This window comes from Cibotium barometz, chromosome 50, assembly GCF_041138505.1.
Source record: "Cibotium barometz isolate CiBa-2024 chromosome 50, ASM4113850v1, whole genome shotgun sequence".
NCBI classification, from domain to species: Eukaryota; Viridiplantae; Streptophyta; class Polypodiopsida; order Cyatheales; family Cibotiaceae; genus Cibotium; species Cibotium barometz.
Genome location: NC_141095.1, coordinates 29,512,577 through 29,526,988, shown reverse-complemented (window position 1 = coordinate 29,526,988; position 14,412 = coordinate 29,512,577). Strand labels below are relative to the sequence as shown.

The following is a 14,412-nucleotide window of genomic DNA, read 5'->3' as shown; positions in this document are numbered from 1 at the left end:
CCATTGATAGCTTGGTCTTCAATAATGCCTCTTACCAAGGCTTGCAAATGAAAGAAACCAATCTATAGCTATGCATAAACCAAGATCTTATCCATATAGCTATGCATAAACCACGATCTTATCCAATGCTTGCAATGAATGCCTCATCACATGTGAAATCTTGCCAACTCTTGATGATCTAGGCAACAACCCCTTTCCCATGCTTGCCAAACACATGAATATTTACTTATGCTTGCAAGAAGCATTCTAGTGCTAATCAATCTTGAAAGATTTCAAGAAACCCATCACAAAGCATGCAAATCTTCACAAGAAGGTTGAATCCACTAACCAATGAGAAGATTGGAGTAACAGACACCCTTTTTGACCTTGTATATAGCTTGAAGCTCTCCAACAACTTTGTCCAGGAGTGCGTAAGGGACTGGCTAGGAGTGATAATTTGCAAGACGATGCAGATTTTTGAGGTTTCCAATGACCGTTTTGCCAATGACATCAACAGCACCAACATCAAAAATGAACTTCTTCAAATGGCAGTTCGATAGCATCACCAACATAAAAAATGAGCTTCTTTAATAGCACCTTGGTTGCAATTCGACGGCATCAACAAGCTTTGCTGGCAATGGCTACGGACTACCACTGCAGTTCGACAACATCACCAACATCAGAAATGAGCTTCTTCAATGGCTCTTTGGCTACTATGGCTTATAATCTTGTCCCTTTTCACACTCACCTATTCTCTTGGCCCCCACATTTGGCCAGGCCCTGGGCCCCTTTGGCCCATTATTTACAAGGCTTAACCACCTTTACAAAGCATGTGAATCCGCTATATGTGCACTTGACTGCCAGATTTCCTAGTACACATTTCCTCAAGAACTGGATCTTTGGCAGATATGGGAGGAGGCTAGCAGGAATGGCTCTATTTTTTTGAAAGGACAAGATTTTGGGCTCTCTCGTCACTTTGGATTGTACGCAATCGACTGGCTTTCTTGCCACCCCCGACTGACTAGTATTACTACTGTCAATCATTGCACCAATCCTTATATAACTGCCATCAGCTCCAAACAGCTAGATCAGATACATGGGTGCTTCTCTTTGTACAATGAAGTAATAGAACACTGGTTTCATCAAAGAGAGAGAGAGAGATTAACGTTTGCTGAAAGTCAAAATGGCCTACAAGATGAAAATTATACATGTAGACAAATTGTAGTAAGAGATGCAAGGGCACCTCAAAGAATTGAAAAATGAAATGTGACATTTGAGCGTACATGTCACATGTTGAGTTAGTGACTTCTGCTCAAATGCTCTGCTGTTGTGCTGCTAGTGTAAAATACAATGTGGACATTGATGTCAAATGATATGACAATGCGCAGACTTTTAAATCTCTCAATGCTATGAAGAAACTTGTGAAACTATAATGTAAAAACAACTGTACACCAAAAACAGGAATGGTTGGGAACCATTTTGAGGTATGAAAATATAGTCCCTGTCAAAAGTGTCACAAACTTAAGAATGATGATACACCATTTTTGGAAACTAAAAGCTCCCTGGTAAGCTCACTAACTTGTGCGTGTTCACTGGATGCGTGAGCTTGAGGAAAAACGGAACGGTTGGAAACTGGCTGGTACAAAGGTATGGTGCCATTCATGGGAGCTGCTAGCATGACGATACCGGACTTGCAATAGATGGGGGGCTTGGAAGGGCATGAACTGGGCTAGTAGGAGGTGGGTATGGGATAGGACTTGTGGGCGGACTGCTAAGACCAGGGATAGGACTAATACAATCACCTGCAGGCCCAGGACTGCTGCTTGCGGGACTGGTATTAGCAATAGGACTAGTCGAGGCAGATACTGGACTCTTGTAATCCCAAATGAAGATAGCTCCCTCCTCTCCAATGGATACTACATGATGTTGATCTGGACTGATCTTGACCTACACATTTAAAGCAAACAGTCAGACATATTACTGTTCTTTATGAGACTACTGAGGTATCTGAAAGAATGTTGATTGTTAAAAACCATCGAATGTGTAGAGAGCATGTTGGAATCACAGAAGAGAGTCAAAATATGGAGTTCTAAATTTTTGTTAAGTCATGGCTTTTTTTTGTTTAAGATGCGGTGGCCATGTGACTACATGCCTTGGTTCTTGTCATTGAGGGTGAAGAAGAGGAACTCAAGGATGCTTAACTCATTAACACAAGTGCCTACACTGACATTTTCAGGGGGAATAGTGCCCCCATGGAGATAATTTCCCTTGCTTCAAGAGCCATCACCAATTCAAGGTCTTACAGAATGTGGGTCGCTACCTCCAGCATGAGGGGGCTATAATACGTAGGTGCCAAATCAGAGCCACCGTGTGGTATTTGGAGCTCAAATGGCCTTGGTGTGATAAGAAGAACCTCCTGTTAATAGAGGTCACAAGCAGTATTCACGAGAAGCCGAACTGGGGACACGGGCTCCCTCGGATTCTGATGGAGGGTAGCCCGCCCCATTTCCTATGGACATGAATTTTGAAGATGAAGTGGGGAGGGTGAAGGGAGGCCTTGAATGACTCATCTAGCTGTTGGTTTCACAAACAAAGTACCTTCACCAATGGCTCGCTATGTCCGCGCCCCACAAAATAGCAATGGCCCTCATCATAGTTCCACAGCTTGACTTCTCTATCAGCTCCTCCACTCACAAATGCCATCCCATCAGGACTGATGTCTATTGAAGTCATTTCAGCAGAAAGGGAACCGTCTATCACTCTAATTGCTGAACAATCAAACGCATCCCAGTATGTAATCTGTGAATTCACCAAGATACAACTTCTTTAGAGCTCTGAAATATATTTCCTTTTAAGCAAGTGTGGTGCTGCAGTTGCCAACCTTCCGATCTGTACCAGTTGTCAGAATCTGACTCTCATCAGGATGGTAAAAAGCAGACTTGAAAAAGGTCGATGCGAAAAGGCTATTATTCCGCGTAAATCTCTGGAAATTCCAAACAAATAAGACAGTTTGCTGGTTCGAATCAACATTTCATCGTTATGTCTACTTTGGTTTTGGCTAATTAGAATCTAGATTAAAACAATGCTTACTTGTCAATAAATATTTTTAAAATTGAAGAGTATTAATGACCACATTAAAAAGAGTGTTCTCCAGTTCACATAAATTTTTTCTAAGCAGATCATAAAAGTTACAACTACAAAATTGAATGAGGTTATCTTTAAATTTTGCAGATTTTTTGACTAAATTATTTAAAAAAGGCCTTGAATTTTGCAGATATTTTGAAATTAAGGAGAATTTTTTAACTGGTAAAAAAGAGAATTCTTGCAGGTTCACCGAATACATTGTAGTTCGCAGGTTTTCTATGAACATTGGTGTGATCATTAGAAGGCACATACAGAAGTGTCTGGCTAAATCTCTCCCTTGGGAAAAAAAATTTCAAGTGTTGCCTGGAATAGGGCCTCGGTCACTACTGGTGCGGCACCCAGCTCAGCCCGAACAATCTCATGTGGTACTGATGATTTGCTCTGAATCATGCGGCGGGCAATCATCATAATCAGTGGTCTCTCCATTTGCCTCCATCCCTCATCCGTCCCTCTCTGAGATCAGATCTGTGATGTATGCTGGCCCCCCAAATTGGAGCTTCGTACAGGAGGGTCGGTGTGACAAGCATATCAAATAGCCACAATTTGGTGCGTGGCTCCTGAAACTGTATGTGTGCACACTGCCTCTCAAGTGCCCCCAAGGCTGCATGCCCTCGATCTAATCTAGCTGCTGCTGCCTCCTTCAGGGAGAAACGCGGTCCTGTGAAAGTAACTCCCAAGTAGACATATGACTTGACGTACTCCCCTCGGAAAGTGAACTGAGGCTCTGATCTCGTCACCCATGCCTGTGTGGTGTTAAACACCATAACCTTGGTTTTCCCAAGGTTCACTGTCAGATCTCTATCCGCACAGAAAGCCTGTAATGCATCGAGGTGTCTCTGTAATCCCTCCGGAGAGTCTGAGATTAAAACAATATCATCAGCATATAACAAGATGGGTATCAACACCCTTGCCAAGCATGCCCCTGGGCCTCCCAATCTGTCTACATAATTAGAGACCGCATCAATGTACAGTCCAAAGAGGGTGGGCGATAGCGGGCATCCCTGCTTCTTCCCTATCGTGCTAGTCACCATATTGGATAGTCTGCCTGGAGCTCGGACTCTGCCTATCACACACTCATACAAAGCATATATCCCCCATTGCATATCCTGGAGTACCTCAATGTCATGCAATCTGTGCATAAGCCTAGCACGTGGTACGGTATCGAAGGCTTTGCGGAAGTCCACAAAGCAGCAGTATATTCTTCTCTTCTATGCCCTGCCCTCTTCAATAAGTGCCCGAAGTGTCAGTATGTGATCTACGGTAGTAAATCCTCTCCTGAAGCCGGCTTGTCCATGTGCTCGATGACTATGCCTCTCTGCCCAACGGCTCAGCTCCGACTCCAATATAGAGCCATATAGTTTGGCCAAGTAATGACCAATCATGATCGTCCTGTAGTTGCCTGCCTGTAGTTGCCTGGTACCATGGGGTCCCCCCTCTTAAAGAGTGGTACAATGATATGCTCTGTCCAGCTTGCCGGGAAACCCTCACAAATGGCACGATTAAACACATGTACGATGAGAGAAATGAAATGAAATGAAATGTTATATTAACGTCTTCAAAAGGCCATAATGACCTATGAGACCAAAAGTTACATCATGGTGGATCTGAGAGAGAGAGAAAGAAAGTTTATTAACGTCTTCAAAAGACCCAAAGGGTCTATGAAGATAAAAAATGATGTGTGCATAGTGTCCATGAAATCTCGTCATGTATGAAATAAGAAAAAGCAACAGACCTCGCGTGCTGGCCAGTCACGTTTGGTCGCCTTGGATGCAACATTCGCTAACTTGCCGTATCTAGTTTATCACCTCTCACCTTGGTACAATTACGCTTGTGATTGCGTGAAGTTTTACCGTGAGTATTACAGAAACTCAGTTCAGTCTTTAGCTTCCTCCACGATAAAATTTGGCTCTGCGCTCCGTGGGTTCATCTCAAAATAGAGATCCATTTTGTTGACCCACTCTTCAAACTCTTCATTAGAAGTGGCCTCGCCATTGAACTTGGCAAACACGATCTTATCCTTAATGACTTTGAACTCATCATGATCTTCATGAGCATGTCTATCCACATGAGTACCTCGATCCATAAATGAGTGTCAATCCCTACGAACCATGTGATCCCCATGCATCTCATCATCCATCATCCGTTCAAAACGGTCTTCATGCTTCACATATCTTGATCCAAATGCATGGTAATCATGGCTGTGACTTGCGGCATGTCCATGCATCCAAGAAGATTGCCCCACATGTCCTTTTCCTTTCGCATCACTTGGTGTAGAAGCATACATAGTGTTATGCATTACCCCAAAAGAAGAGTGCATGCTTGGGTTGGTCTTCTCTTTGTCCATCTGCATCATACCATCCATGTCCCCAAACACAATGCCTTTGCTTGATCTTGAAGCATCCATGAAATTGGGGCGATGAGAGGGACCACCGACATCATGTATCCATTCCCCATGAGTTTGTTGTCTTGCTTGGTCAAGACTACCCTTGACCTCACTTTTGATGTCATCTCGGAGACCCTTCATCTCTTCAATCATTGGCTTCATCATCGATTCCACCATGCCTATCATCATCATCATCATTTGGCTCATATCAAAAGGCATAGAAGGCATTGTATTGGTATTGACATTGGCATCCACCACATGCGCTTGAACATTGCTAGTTGTGGCATAATGTGTACCTCCTTGTACGTAACATGCCCGTTATTTCTCATTGGCCATAGTGTATCCAGAATTTTGCATTGCCTCACCCTCCTCCACATTATCTACATGCTCTATGTTGTCCGGATCCTTCAAATCTTGAGGCACAAGCGATTGCTTGTTCAGTTTCCCTTTTGGCATGGCAGCTGAAAATGCAAGAGGTCGTAGATAAGGCAAATGGTGTCCAAATCTAGTGATCGTTGGCTCTATAGATCCGCCCCGGAGTCTACTAGACATCTATGATGAGAAACTTGAGGTTTCGGGTGTCCTAGTATTCTCTGTTTTGGGATTTGCAGAGATATAGGCTGAAACACTAATAAAGGTCTATCTTGGGCTCCGGTTATCGGAATTTGAAACTTTTTGGTTCAAATCAAAGCCCTCATGAGCACTACAAAGAGGTATAAGTCTGGTTATGAGATCCAAAATACCCTAGGACTGAATTAGGGTTTACAGATTTCTGCAAAACCCTAAATTGGCATCACCACCGGTATCGGATTTGGGTAGTTGATAGCTTGATGGAAAGAGGGGAATGAGTGCTACTAAAGGGTGTTAAAATATTAGCAAGATGGATTAGGGTTTATGACTGAATTAGGGTTTTTAGATTTCTGAAAAACCCTAATTTGGTGACACTAAAGATGTCCGATTCGGGGTAGCTACGGCTTGTTACAAAGCACTTGATTGGCTCTATATAAGAGGGTATAAATGGCTCGGCAAATGATTATAACCCCAAAACTGAATCAAGCTTTTCTCCTCAGCCAAAACAGGGTATTCCCGAGAAATTTCGACAGCATTTTCCTTGTTTTTGCTTCCGAATCTCAATTTCCAAATCAAGCCAAAATCATCCAATCTAATTATCTCTTGCCCAATACCAATAGCATCAATTCCCATCTCATGGCATCAAGAAATGATCAAAGTCGATCAATGGGCCCCGTTGCCCGCATGCATCAAATCCATCAATCTCTTGTTGCTTATGCATACATTGTCCACTTGCTATCACATGTCCAATGATCTTGCCACTTGGCTGCAATGGAATGTCGATGGTGTCCGTTGGTGTAGCGCATCAAAGCTTGCCTATCTCCCAGCCAAGCTCTTCCCACCCTTGTACCTAGTTCGAATCTAGGCACAAGTTGGGATCATGTCTTCACCACTGAGTACCTAATCCTCCACCGTACCACTTTACCACGGCACTCACGACATAGTGGATTCAAGCCATGCCCCCCCCCATGCCCCGCCCCCCGCCCCGTGGGTCTCTCCACCAATGCCCGAGGTACCCTCACCACATACTAGATTCTATGAAATGAAAGTGGGTACAATGTGAGATGAGGTGTGCTTGCTTGAATCAAATGAGTGAGTTGGAGATCTTACACACATGAGGCATGACTCATGCCAACCGTTTCATATGAATTACATCAAGAGCATGAACTCATGCTTCACTCAATCAATACTCATGTGTCTCCAACCATCCAAGCACATAAGCCAACCAAATCAAGTAGATCCAATGGCATCAAATCAATAGACCATGTATGTGTAATTCCAAAGCATAGAATGGCATCCCTCACAATTGGGTCAATTCACATGTCACATGAATGTCCAATGGCACTCAAGAGGTATACCCTATGCCAAAATTTGATCCATATGGCATCCAAATATCACATTGAGTAGTAAACAATGATGAGCATAGTGCAATTAGGGCATGTACACTCCCATTCCACATCCCATTCTCACTAATTGTCCCAATTAGTCCAAAATCCCCAAATTAGTAGTAGGGTTTGCCCAATGTGCTTATGGATGGCCTAAGCTTGCATTATGCCATCATTAGCACATTAGTTAACTCCCAAGACACACTAATGAAGAGAGGAATTGACTAATTTCTGAAAATTAGGGTTTATGAGTAAAAAACCCTAATTAATTACCCCCTTTGCAAGAAAATTCACCATTGAAGCAAGAACTTGCAATAGCCACTTACTAATTTAATCACTGAGGCTCCAATGCTTGAGGAATTGTTGAATGGGACTTCAATTGAATGAATCTTTGAAGAGCTTAAGATTTCTACTGAGTTGTCCATTCTTCTCTTCCCTCCTCTCCAATGTTGATAGAAGCCTTCAAACCTTCAAGAAGCTCATCACCAAGAGTGTATGAAGCTCATTCTCAAGCTCTTTTAGGCCGTAGGGACACGGCAGCGTGCGGCAACCTCACGGCTAGAAATCTCCACGACCTAGCTCACAAAGAGCCTAGGTCTATGATGTGTACTCTTGAGATGATGTAGAGGGTGAAGATCCATGTGATAATGAAGCCTATTAGGGTTTGGGATGAAGAGAAATGAAGAGGGAAGAAGACCACATAAATTTTCAGAAATTTTGCACAAAAATGGTACTCATCCTAATCCTCTCATCAAGCTCTACAAAATCCCTCAAGAATTGAAGCAAAACGGGACATGAGTGAGGAGTAATGGCTATGGAAAGCTTGAAAGGGAAGCACAAAATGATAATCGTGATTAACAAAAATGATTAATTCAAAATTTTCCCAATTTTGGTCCAGCCGCCCCAAATTTAGGTCCAGAGCCCAAAAATTGGTCCCGGTTGGCCAAAATTGGACTAGTTTCCCACAAATCTCAACCAAGTCCTAGCCAAATCCATCCAATCTTGTGAGATTAGGCTAGATTAGGTAAGATTAAACAGAAATTAGTAGGATTAAGCCAAATTTTCAAAAAACTCATGGAAATTGGCAAAATTGGATGAAGCAAAGGATCACAACAAGAGCTCTGATACCATTGCAAGAGGCAAGGAGGGAGAATAGATGTGTGCTTGTTTACTTGAAGCACGGCAAGGGTGGATTGCACCAAGAAAAGCTATGGAAGCTTGTAATTGTATTAGTGAAAAAGTATCATGATTATGGAATGATTAGTGAATGGCCAATATTGGCTTTTATAGTAGACATTGGGTTCACACTACATTAATATGTGCCCATGCCTATGCCCATGCCAAAGCCACATTCACTTTTACATCTTATTGTCCTTGGCCCATGGCCCATGTACAATATACAAAAAATATTTGGCCCATGGCCATTAACCCATTAGGCCATGGCCCCCATATTTCATTACAACCCGGATGCTTGATAGTTTCCAAGTTTAGACACTCGATGTTGGCTATAGGTGGCCGGATGGTTAGGAAACAGCTTATGTAGACCTAGAAGTTTGTGGCACCATGCCAAGTAGGATGCATGTAAGTGCAGGTCGCTTGACTACACTCTTGGGTAGAAGGATATTTTCCAAGGACACCTAGTCCTCAAGTTGCGAGGCCAAACGAGCACCCAGACGACCTCGGGTGGGCTTGGAAACTGCACTAATACCCAGGGTCTCTTGTTTAGTCTACTACTGTCCCAATCGGGTGATGTGGTCGGTTTGGCCCATCCGGTCCAGTCGAGGGGTGGCCGACATGGGCTGACCTACGATATGACCACCCTTGGGTGGTCCCCAAAAGGGAATGTTGATCAGGGCAGGTAGCACTCACCAAAAAGCTCCAATTACACTAGAGACTTGGGACAGAAGTATTTTGAATCATCCTGCATTGGTTTTGAAATTCTGTAAAGGTTGAACATTTTTTCAAAAGGCTGCTTAGCTTCTCTTAATAGTTACTGAAGTGTTTACTTCTCCCCAATTCATCCCATAGAAAGGCCCTCAGAGTGACGGCAAGTAAGCGTGGATTTTAACCATGGGCTGTGCAAGCATGGCTATTTGGCCAGTTCGCAATAACTCCATTGTTTTGTGGGAGAAAGAGGTTTATGCTGTTAGAATACTTTTGAGGCTTTGATTAAACAGAATCTAGCTTCACAAAAGGATAATCATGGCAATTCTTCTTGGATTTAAAATTACGTAGATTTTGGATAAGCTAGGGTTAGATTTTGAACCGTCAAGTCCCAAACGATGCATGATCCATCATTACTTGAGCTGACACATTCACTGTCATTCTTTCGCACCTACATGAGTGTTCACATTAAGTTAAAAAACGCTTCTCTTTGATTTTTCCAAACCAAAAGTAAAGGAGATCCTGACACATACATACATGCATGTGGGCACACATGCATGCATGAATGTATGTATCCCCCCCCCTCCGCGCGCGCGCGCGCGCACACACACACACACACACACACACATGCATACAATATAATGGTTAAACAATTGAACAATAGCATCCCACACACATGCATGTGTGTGTGTGTGTGTATCCCCCCACCCCCCCCCCCAACACACACACACACACACACACACACATGCATACAATATAATGGCTAAACAATTGAACAATAGCACCTCACATAAGTCTTCCTCTTTATGATACATGTGTCCTGCTGGAAGTGATAAGGAGACTGATTTTCACAACAAACCTGAATTGAGTTTACTTGAGCCCTGTGCTCCTTCATGTTTGCAACCATGTAATGACTTTGTGGTCCAATTTTCCACACACGAACCTGAAGACATAAAACCCAATGTCCTTTGAAGCTAAACCATTATGAAAAGTCTATAAAAACTTGCATGCATGCAGACATGTTTCACTTCAGAATGATAATTTTAGACATATGAATCAATGGGGGAGGTTACCTGACCCTCTTTTCCACCGCTAACAATCCGACCACTATCAGATGTTCCATAAATAGATGTGACACCCTACAAAACCATAATAAATATATCACTGCTAATGATGTCAAAGTCCAGACTCTCTCAAAAGAATCCAGTTTAGTTCAGTAATCTTCAAGAGTAAGAGCTGCTAAGTTTCATAACAACGATACCGTGTTCTTCAAATGATTTTCACTTTTTTGTAAAGACACTAGCTTGGTCCTTGCTTAATTTTTACTTGCAGATCTTGCCCTCTAATCACCCATTTCTCCATCTTTGTCTCCTCTAGCTTTTATTCTTTCCAACATGCTCTTATTCCTCCCAAACTCTTGCCCCATTTATCTTATTACAGCCATTTACCTACTTTGATTTCCTTTCAGCATGTTTCCTAGATCCCCCCAACCCCCCAAATGAAAGAAAAAATAATAATAATAACCATAATTATATACATACATACATACATACATACATACATACATACATAAATACATACATATGTATGTATGTATGTATGTATGTATATACACACACACACACACACACACGTACATACATATACATATACATACACATATATATGTATGTATATACATGTATATTGCCCGGTGACTAAGGGTTGTGGCTCTCATACCAATGGTCTTGGGGGTCAATACCGGTCGGCTGCGGCTGCTCTTTGTGCCTTTTACGAGATAGGAACATCCTAATGCAAAACGCAAATAGAGAGAGACAGTTGTGTTTTCAGTATATTATATAGTACACAAAGATAGTATGAAACCTGTGGCCTTTAGCCTTCCAAAAGAGGAAACATAAAGCCTATCTATGACCTGCCCCATCTGGGGGAAGATGAATAAATCAATGCTTTGGCCTAGCCTTACATAGGCCCCCAAAACAGCCCATCAAATGGCCAACCTACTGTCGGCCAGCTTTTAGGACAAATCCAAATAAATATCCTGGCTGTCATCACCTATACGCTCACACAATGCTGGCCGACCTGTCCTTGCCTTTGTGGATGTCTTCTGGGCATATCCTAGGCCCTGCTAGTGTCTTAAACCTATGTTTATCCCTGCCCAATTAGGGATTAGCCTTCGGTTGGCCATGTCCATGGCTATGCACGTGACATTCCCTCCTGCTAAACTTGATGACGGAATTCCAACCTTTGAAAAGTGGCATTGGGGCTAAGGGCACATGGTTCAATGGTCAAAAGCCACTCTTACTACTAGCAAGTAATTTGGCAAAAACATTTAACCATGAAGATGAGAAGAATTCATGGAGAATCTAGGTAGATTGAGATATTCAGGGGCTTGATTCTAGGAGATGGTGGCCACTTTATATATATACCGTCATAAGGCCAGATGAATCCCAACATCCGAATAATTTTAAAAGAAAGAAGAGAATCACCAAAAACAAACAAAATGTATTAAATTTTTTTAAAAAGCTTAATAGAGACACCTGAGAAAAGAAAAATAATAGTAATAATAACTTGCAAAAATAGACGAATACATAACTAAATCACACATGCCCACATACACACAAACAAATTCTTTATTGAACCACAACAAAAGAATTTCTAACAAACAAGCTAAATAAATTTTTAATAAGTAATTAGCAAAAACAAACTTCAAATGACTAAATCACTAAAACAAAACAAGTAAAGACAAGAATACAAAAAGTGCGAACTTTAACTCAAAGATTGTCCAGAAGTATAAGATCATCAACTTCATCATGCATAGCATGGACTAGGTGCTACGGCATCCCTACTCACGTCATCAGCACCCTAGAGTAGGTACAGGTTTAAATATAAAAAAATTTGTCCTAACCAAGGGGACACAATTTTTATACAAAGACCAACAAGTTGAGTTTCTATCACTTCCCCGGAGGTGAAGGGCACTTTATGGTGCTACAATCAAGGGAGATAATGTAGGAGGCCTAAATCACTCAACTAATCATAGATAAGTGTGAGATAATCACTTGTACCCTTGCCTATATAAGAGGCTTACATCTAATGCAAAGTACAAGCTTATTTTATCATCATTATGCCAATCTTCATGTGATTAGTCTTAATCATCTTGGTTAGATGCTCTCCATGCTTACACTATGACCATCCTCATCTCATATGAGCCACCATGAATGCCAACAATTGGTATCAGAGCTCAGATCCACTTCCTCATCTCATCATCAACTACTCATATTAAGCTCTCTCCATCATACATTATCCATAATCCCTTGCTAATCTCATATTAACCTCTTTTTTTCCTCTCGTCCCATACCTCCAGTTGGTGGAGGCCTTGGTTCTCACTTCTTTGAGCTTTCTTTCACAAGCATTCTACACAAGCCTGTAGCTTAAGCTCTACGCTCTTAGCACACCGAGAAGCCCATCAAAAGAGGTCGCCATCGCCGGATTTTCAACCAGCAAACAGTGCTGTTTTTCTTGACAAAAATCTAGATCCCTTCTTCATCCAAAAAAATCACACCAATTCAACACACTCTCAAGGGTTCCGACTGCTGCTGCGAGCACGCCGGTGTGGCCAGAAGTTCAAAAAAATGGCAACAGCTATGAGTTCGAGCTATGTGCACTTCACAGAAAGCTGTTCTGGTAAATCTGCGATTAAAACTTTAGTAATGTGCCTAAGCGCAAGTTTATGGTGCTCAATCTCAATAGATAGACTGCTATTCATTGTCCTAAAAGTATTTGAGCATAGCTCCTTCAAATCATCACTCGAAGTGTTCCCATTCTCTGCTCTCATAACAGTGAACTATCTTCACTAATCAAGGATTAATTGAGCCTAATCTCAGTATTATCCCACCATTGGTGGTGCATTCTTGCAATTAGGGTGTTGCTACAACCCCCTATCACTTCAAATCATAAAAACCCTCTGATTTGGTGCTCCAAACACTCACCCAAATCATCCAATTCTGTCTTTATTCTTTTTGGGAGTGTGTTTGACATTCATTGATTAATCTTTGTTTAGCACGAATCAAAACCATTTGTAAAGGGTTTAAACACTCCCATTGGTCTACTAGATCAAGTGGTAAGACCACCCTATCTCATTCACAAATCATGGGCACAAGAGTGGATTTCAAGTTTGATGGGATGAACTTCCAGACATGGCAAACTAAAATCAAATTCATCTTAATGAAGAAGGGCTTGTGGAGTGTAACAAATGGCAAGGAGAAGAAACCTATCACTAGGGATGCTGAAGCACTTTGGATTGCCAAAGACGAGAAGACCCTCGCCATTATTGCCTTGGGATTGCATGACCAATTCATCCATCACTTAGATGGTAAGGACACTTTATTTGAGGCTTGGGAAGAGCCAGAAAAGCTCTTTGGCACACAATCTTAGAGTTCCAAAATCAACTTGCTAATCAAGTATTTTGACTTAAAAATGAACTCTGGAGATTCGATGCCTGCACACCTGAACTACATGAAGAGTCTACTTACTCAACTGGCTGGAATAAAAATCAATATGGATGGGAATGTATGCATTGGGAACACGAGAAGCATCCGGAGTCCTCTTCGATCCCAGACCTTTTGTCCAGTGTTAGAGCTGAGTTACAGGTGGCCATGGATAGGCAGGCTGAGTTTGCATTTCATACTAATCAGGCATTTTGGTCACAGATGGGTGGCAGATGCAACAAACCCTTTTTTTGAGCACATGGAGCTATGCACAGTAGGGACAATTTTAGATGCTTGCAAGATTCTCAGGGAGATTTTCATACTGATCCAAATAAGGTGACAAGTATTGCCTCAGATTTTTATCAGACCTTGCTCTATGTAGAGGCCCACTCTTTGGACAAAGATGCTGCACAACAGCTAGTTTGGGAGAGCATGCCCGGGCTTATTACAGATGATATGTGTGCCTCTTTGGATGCCTCCTTTTCGAAGGATGAGCTGAGACATGTTCTGCATGCCCTCTCGAAAGGCTTTGCTTGGTTCTACTTACAAAATTTCAGTGAAGGTAGTTAGCATGAGGCTTCAG

At 42.1% G+C, this 14,412-nt stretch overlaps 1 protein-coding gene across 2 annotated transcripts in view; it reads right to left on the bottom strand.

The window, feature by feature from the left end:
- Positions 1-1,366: 1,366 nt before the first annotated feature.
- Positions 1,367-14,412, bottom strand: part of LOC147610014 (cilia- and flagella-associated protein 52-like) — a 116,265-nt gene continuing 103,219 nt past the window's right edge. Inside the window, exons 9-14 of one of the 2 annotated variants that reach the window (XM_086787028.1) lie at positions 10,419-10,484; positions 10,205-10,288; positions 9,728-9,796; positions 2,861-2,962; positions 2,578-2,778; positions 1,367-1,926 (exon numbers count right to left, since the gene is read on the bottom strand). In XM_086787028.1, coding sequence (XP_086643154.1) covers positions 1,651-1,926; positions 2,578-2,778; positions 2,861-2,962; positions 9,728-9,796; positions 10,205-10,288; positions 10,419-10,484 — 798 coding nt within the window. In that variant the 3' untranslated portion in view covers positions 1,367-1,650. The remainder of the gene's footprint in view (positions 1,927-2,577; positions 2,779-2,860; positions 2,963-9,727; positions 9,797-10,204; positions 10,289-10,418; positions 10,485-14,412) is intronic. The other variant, XM_086787029.1, reaches the window with a different exon arrangement.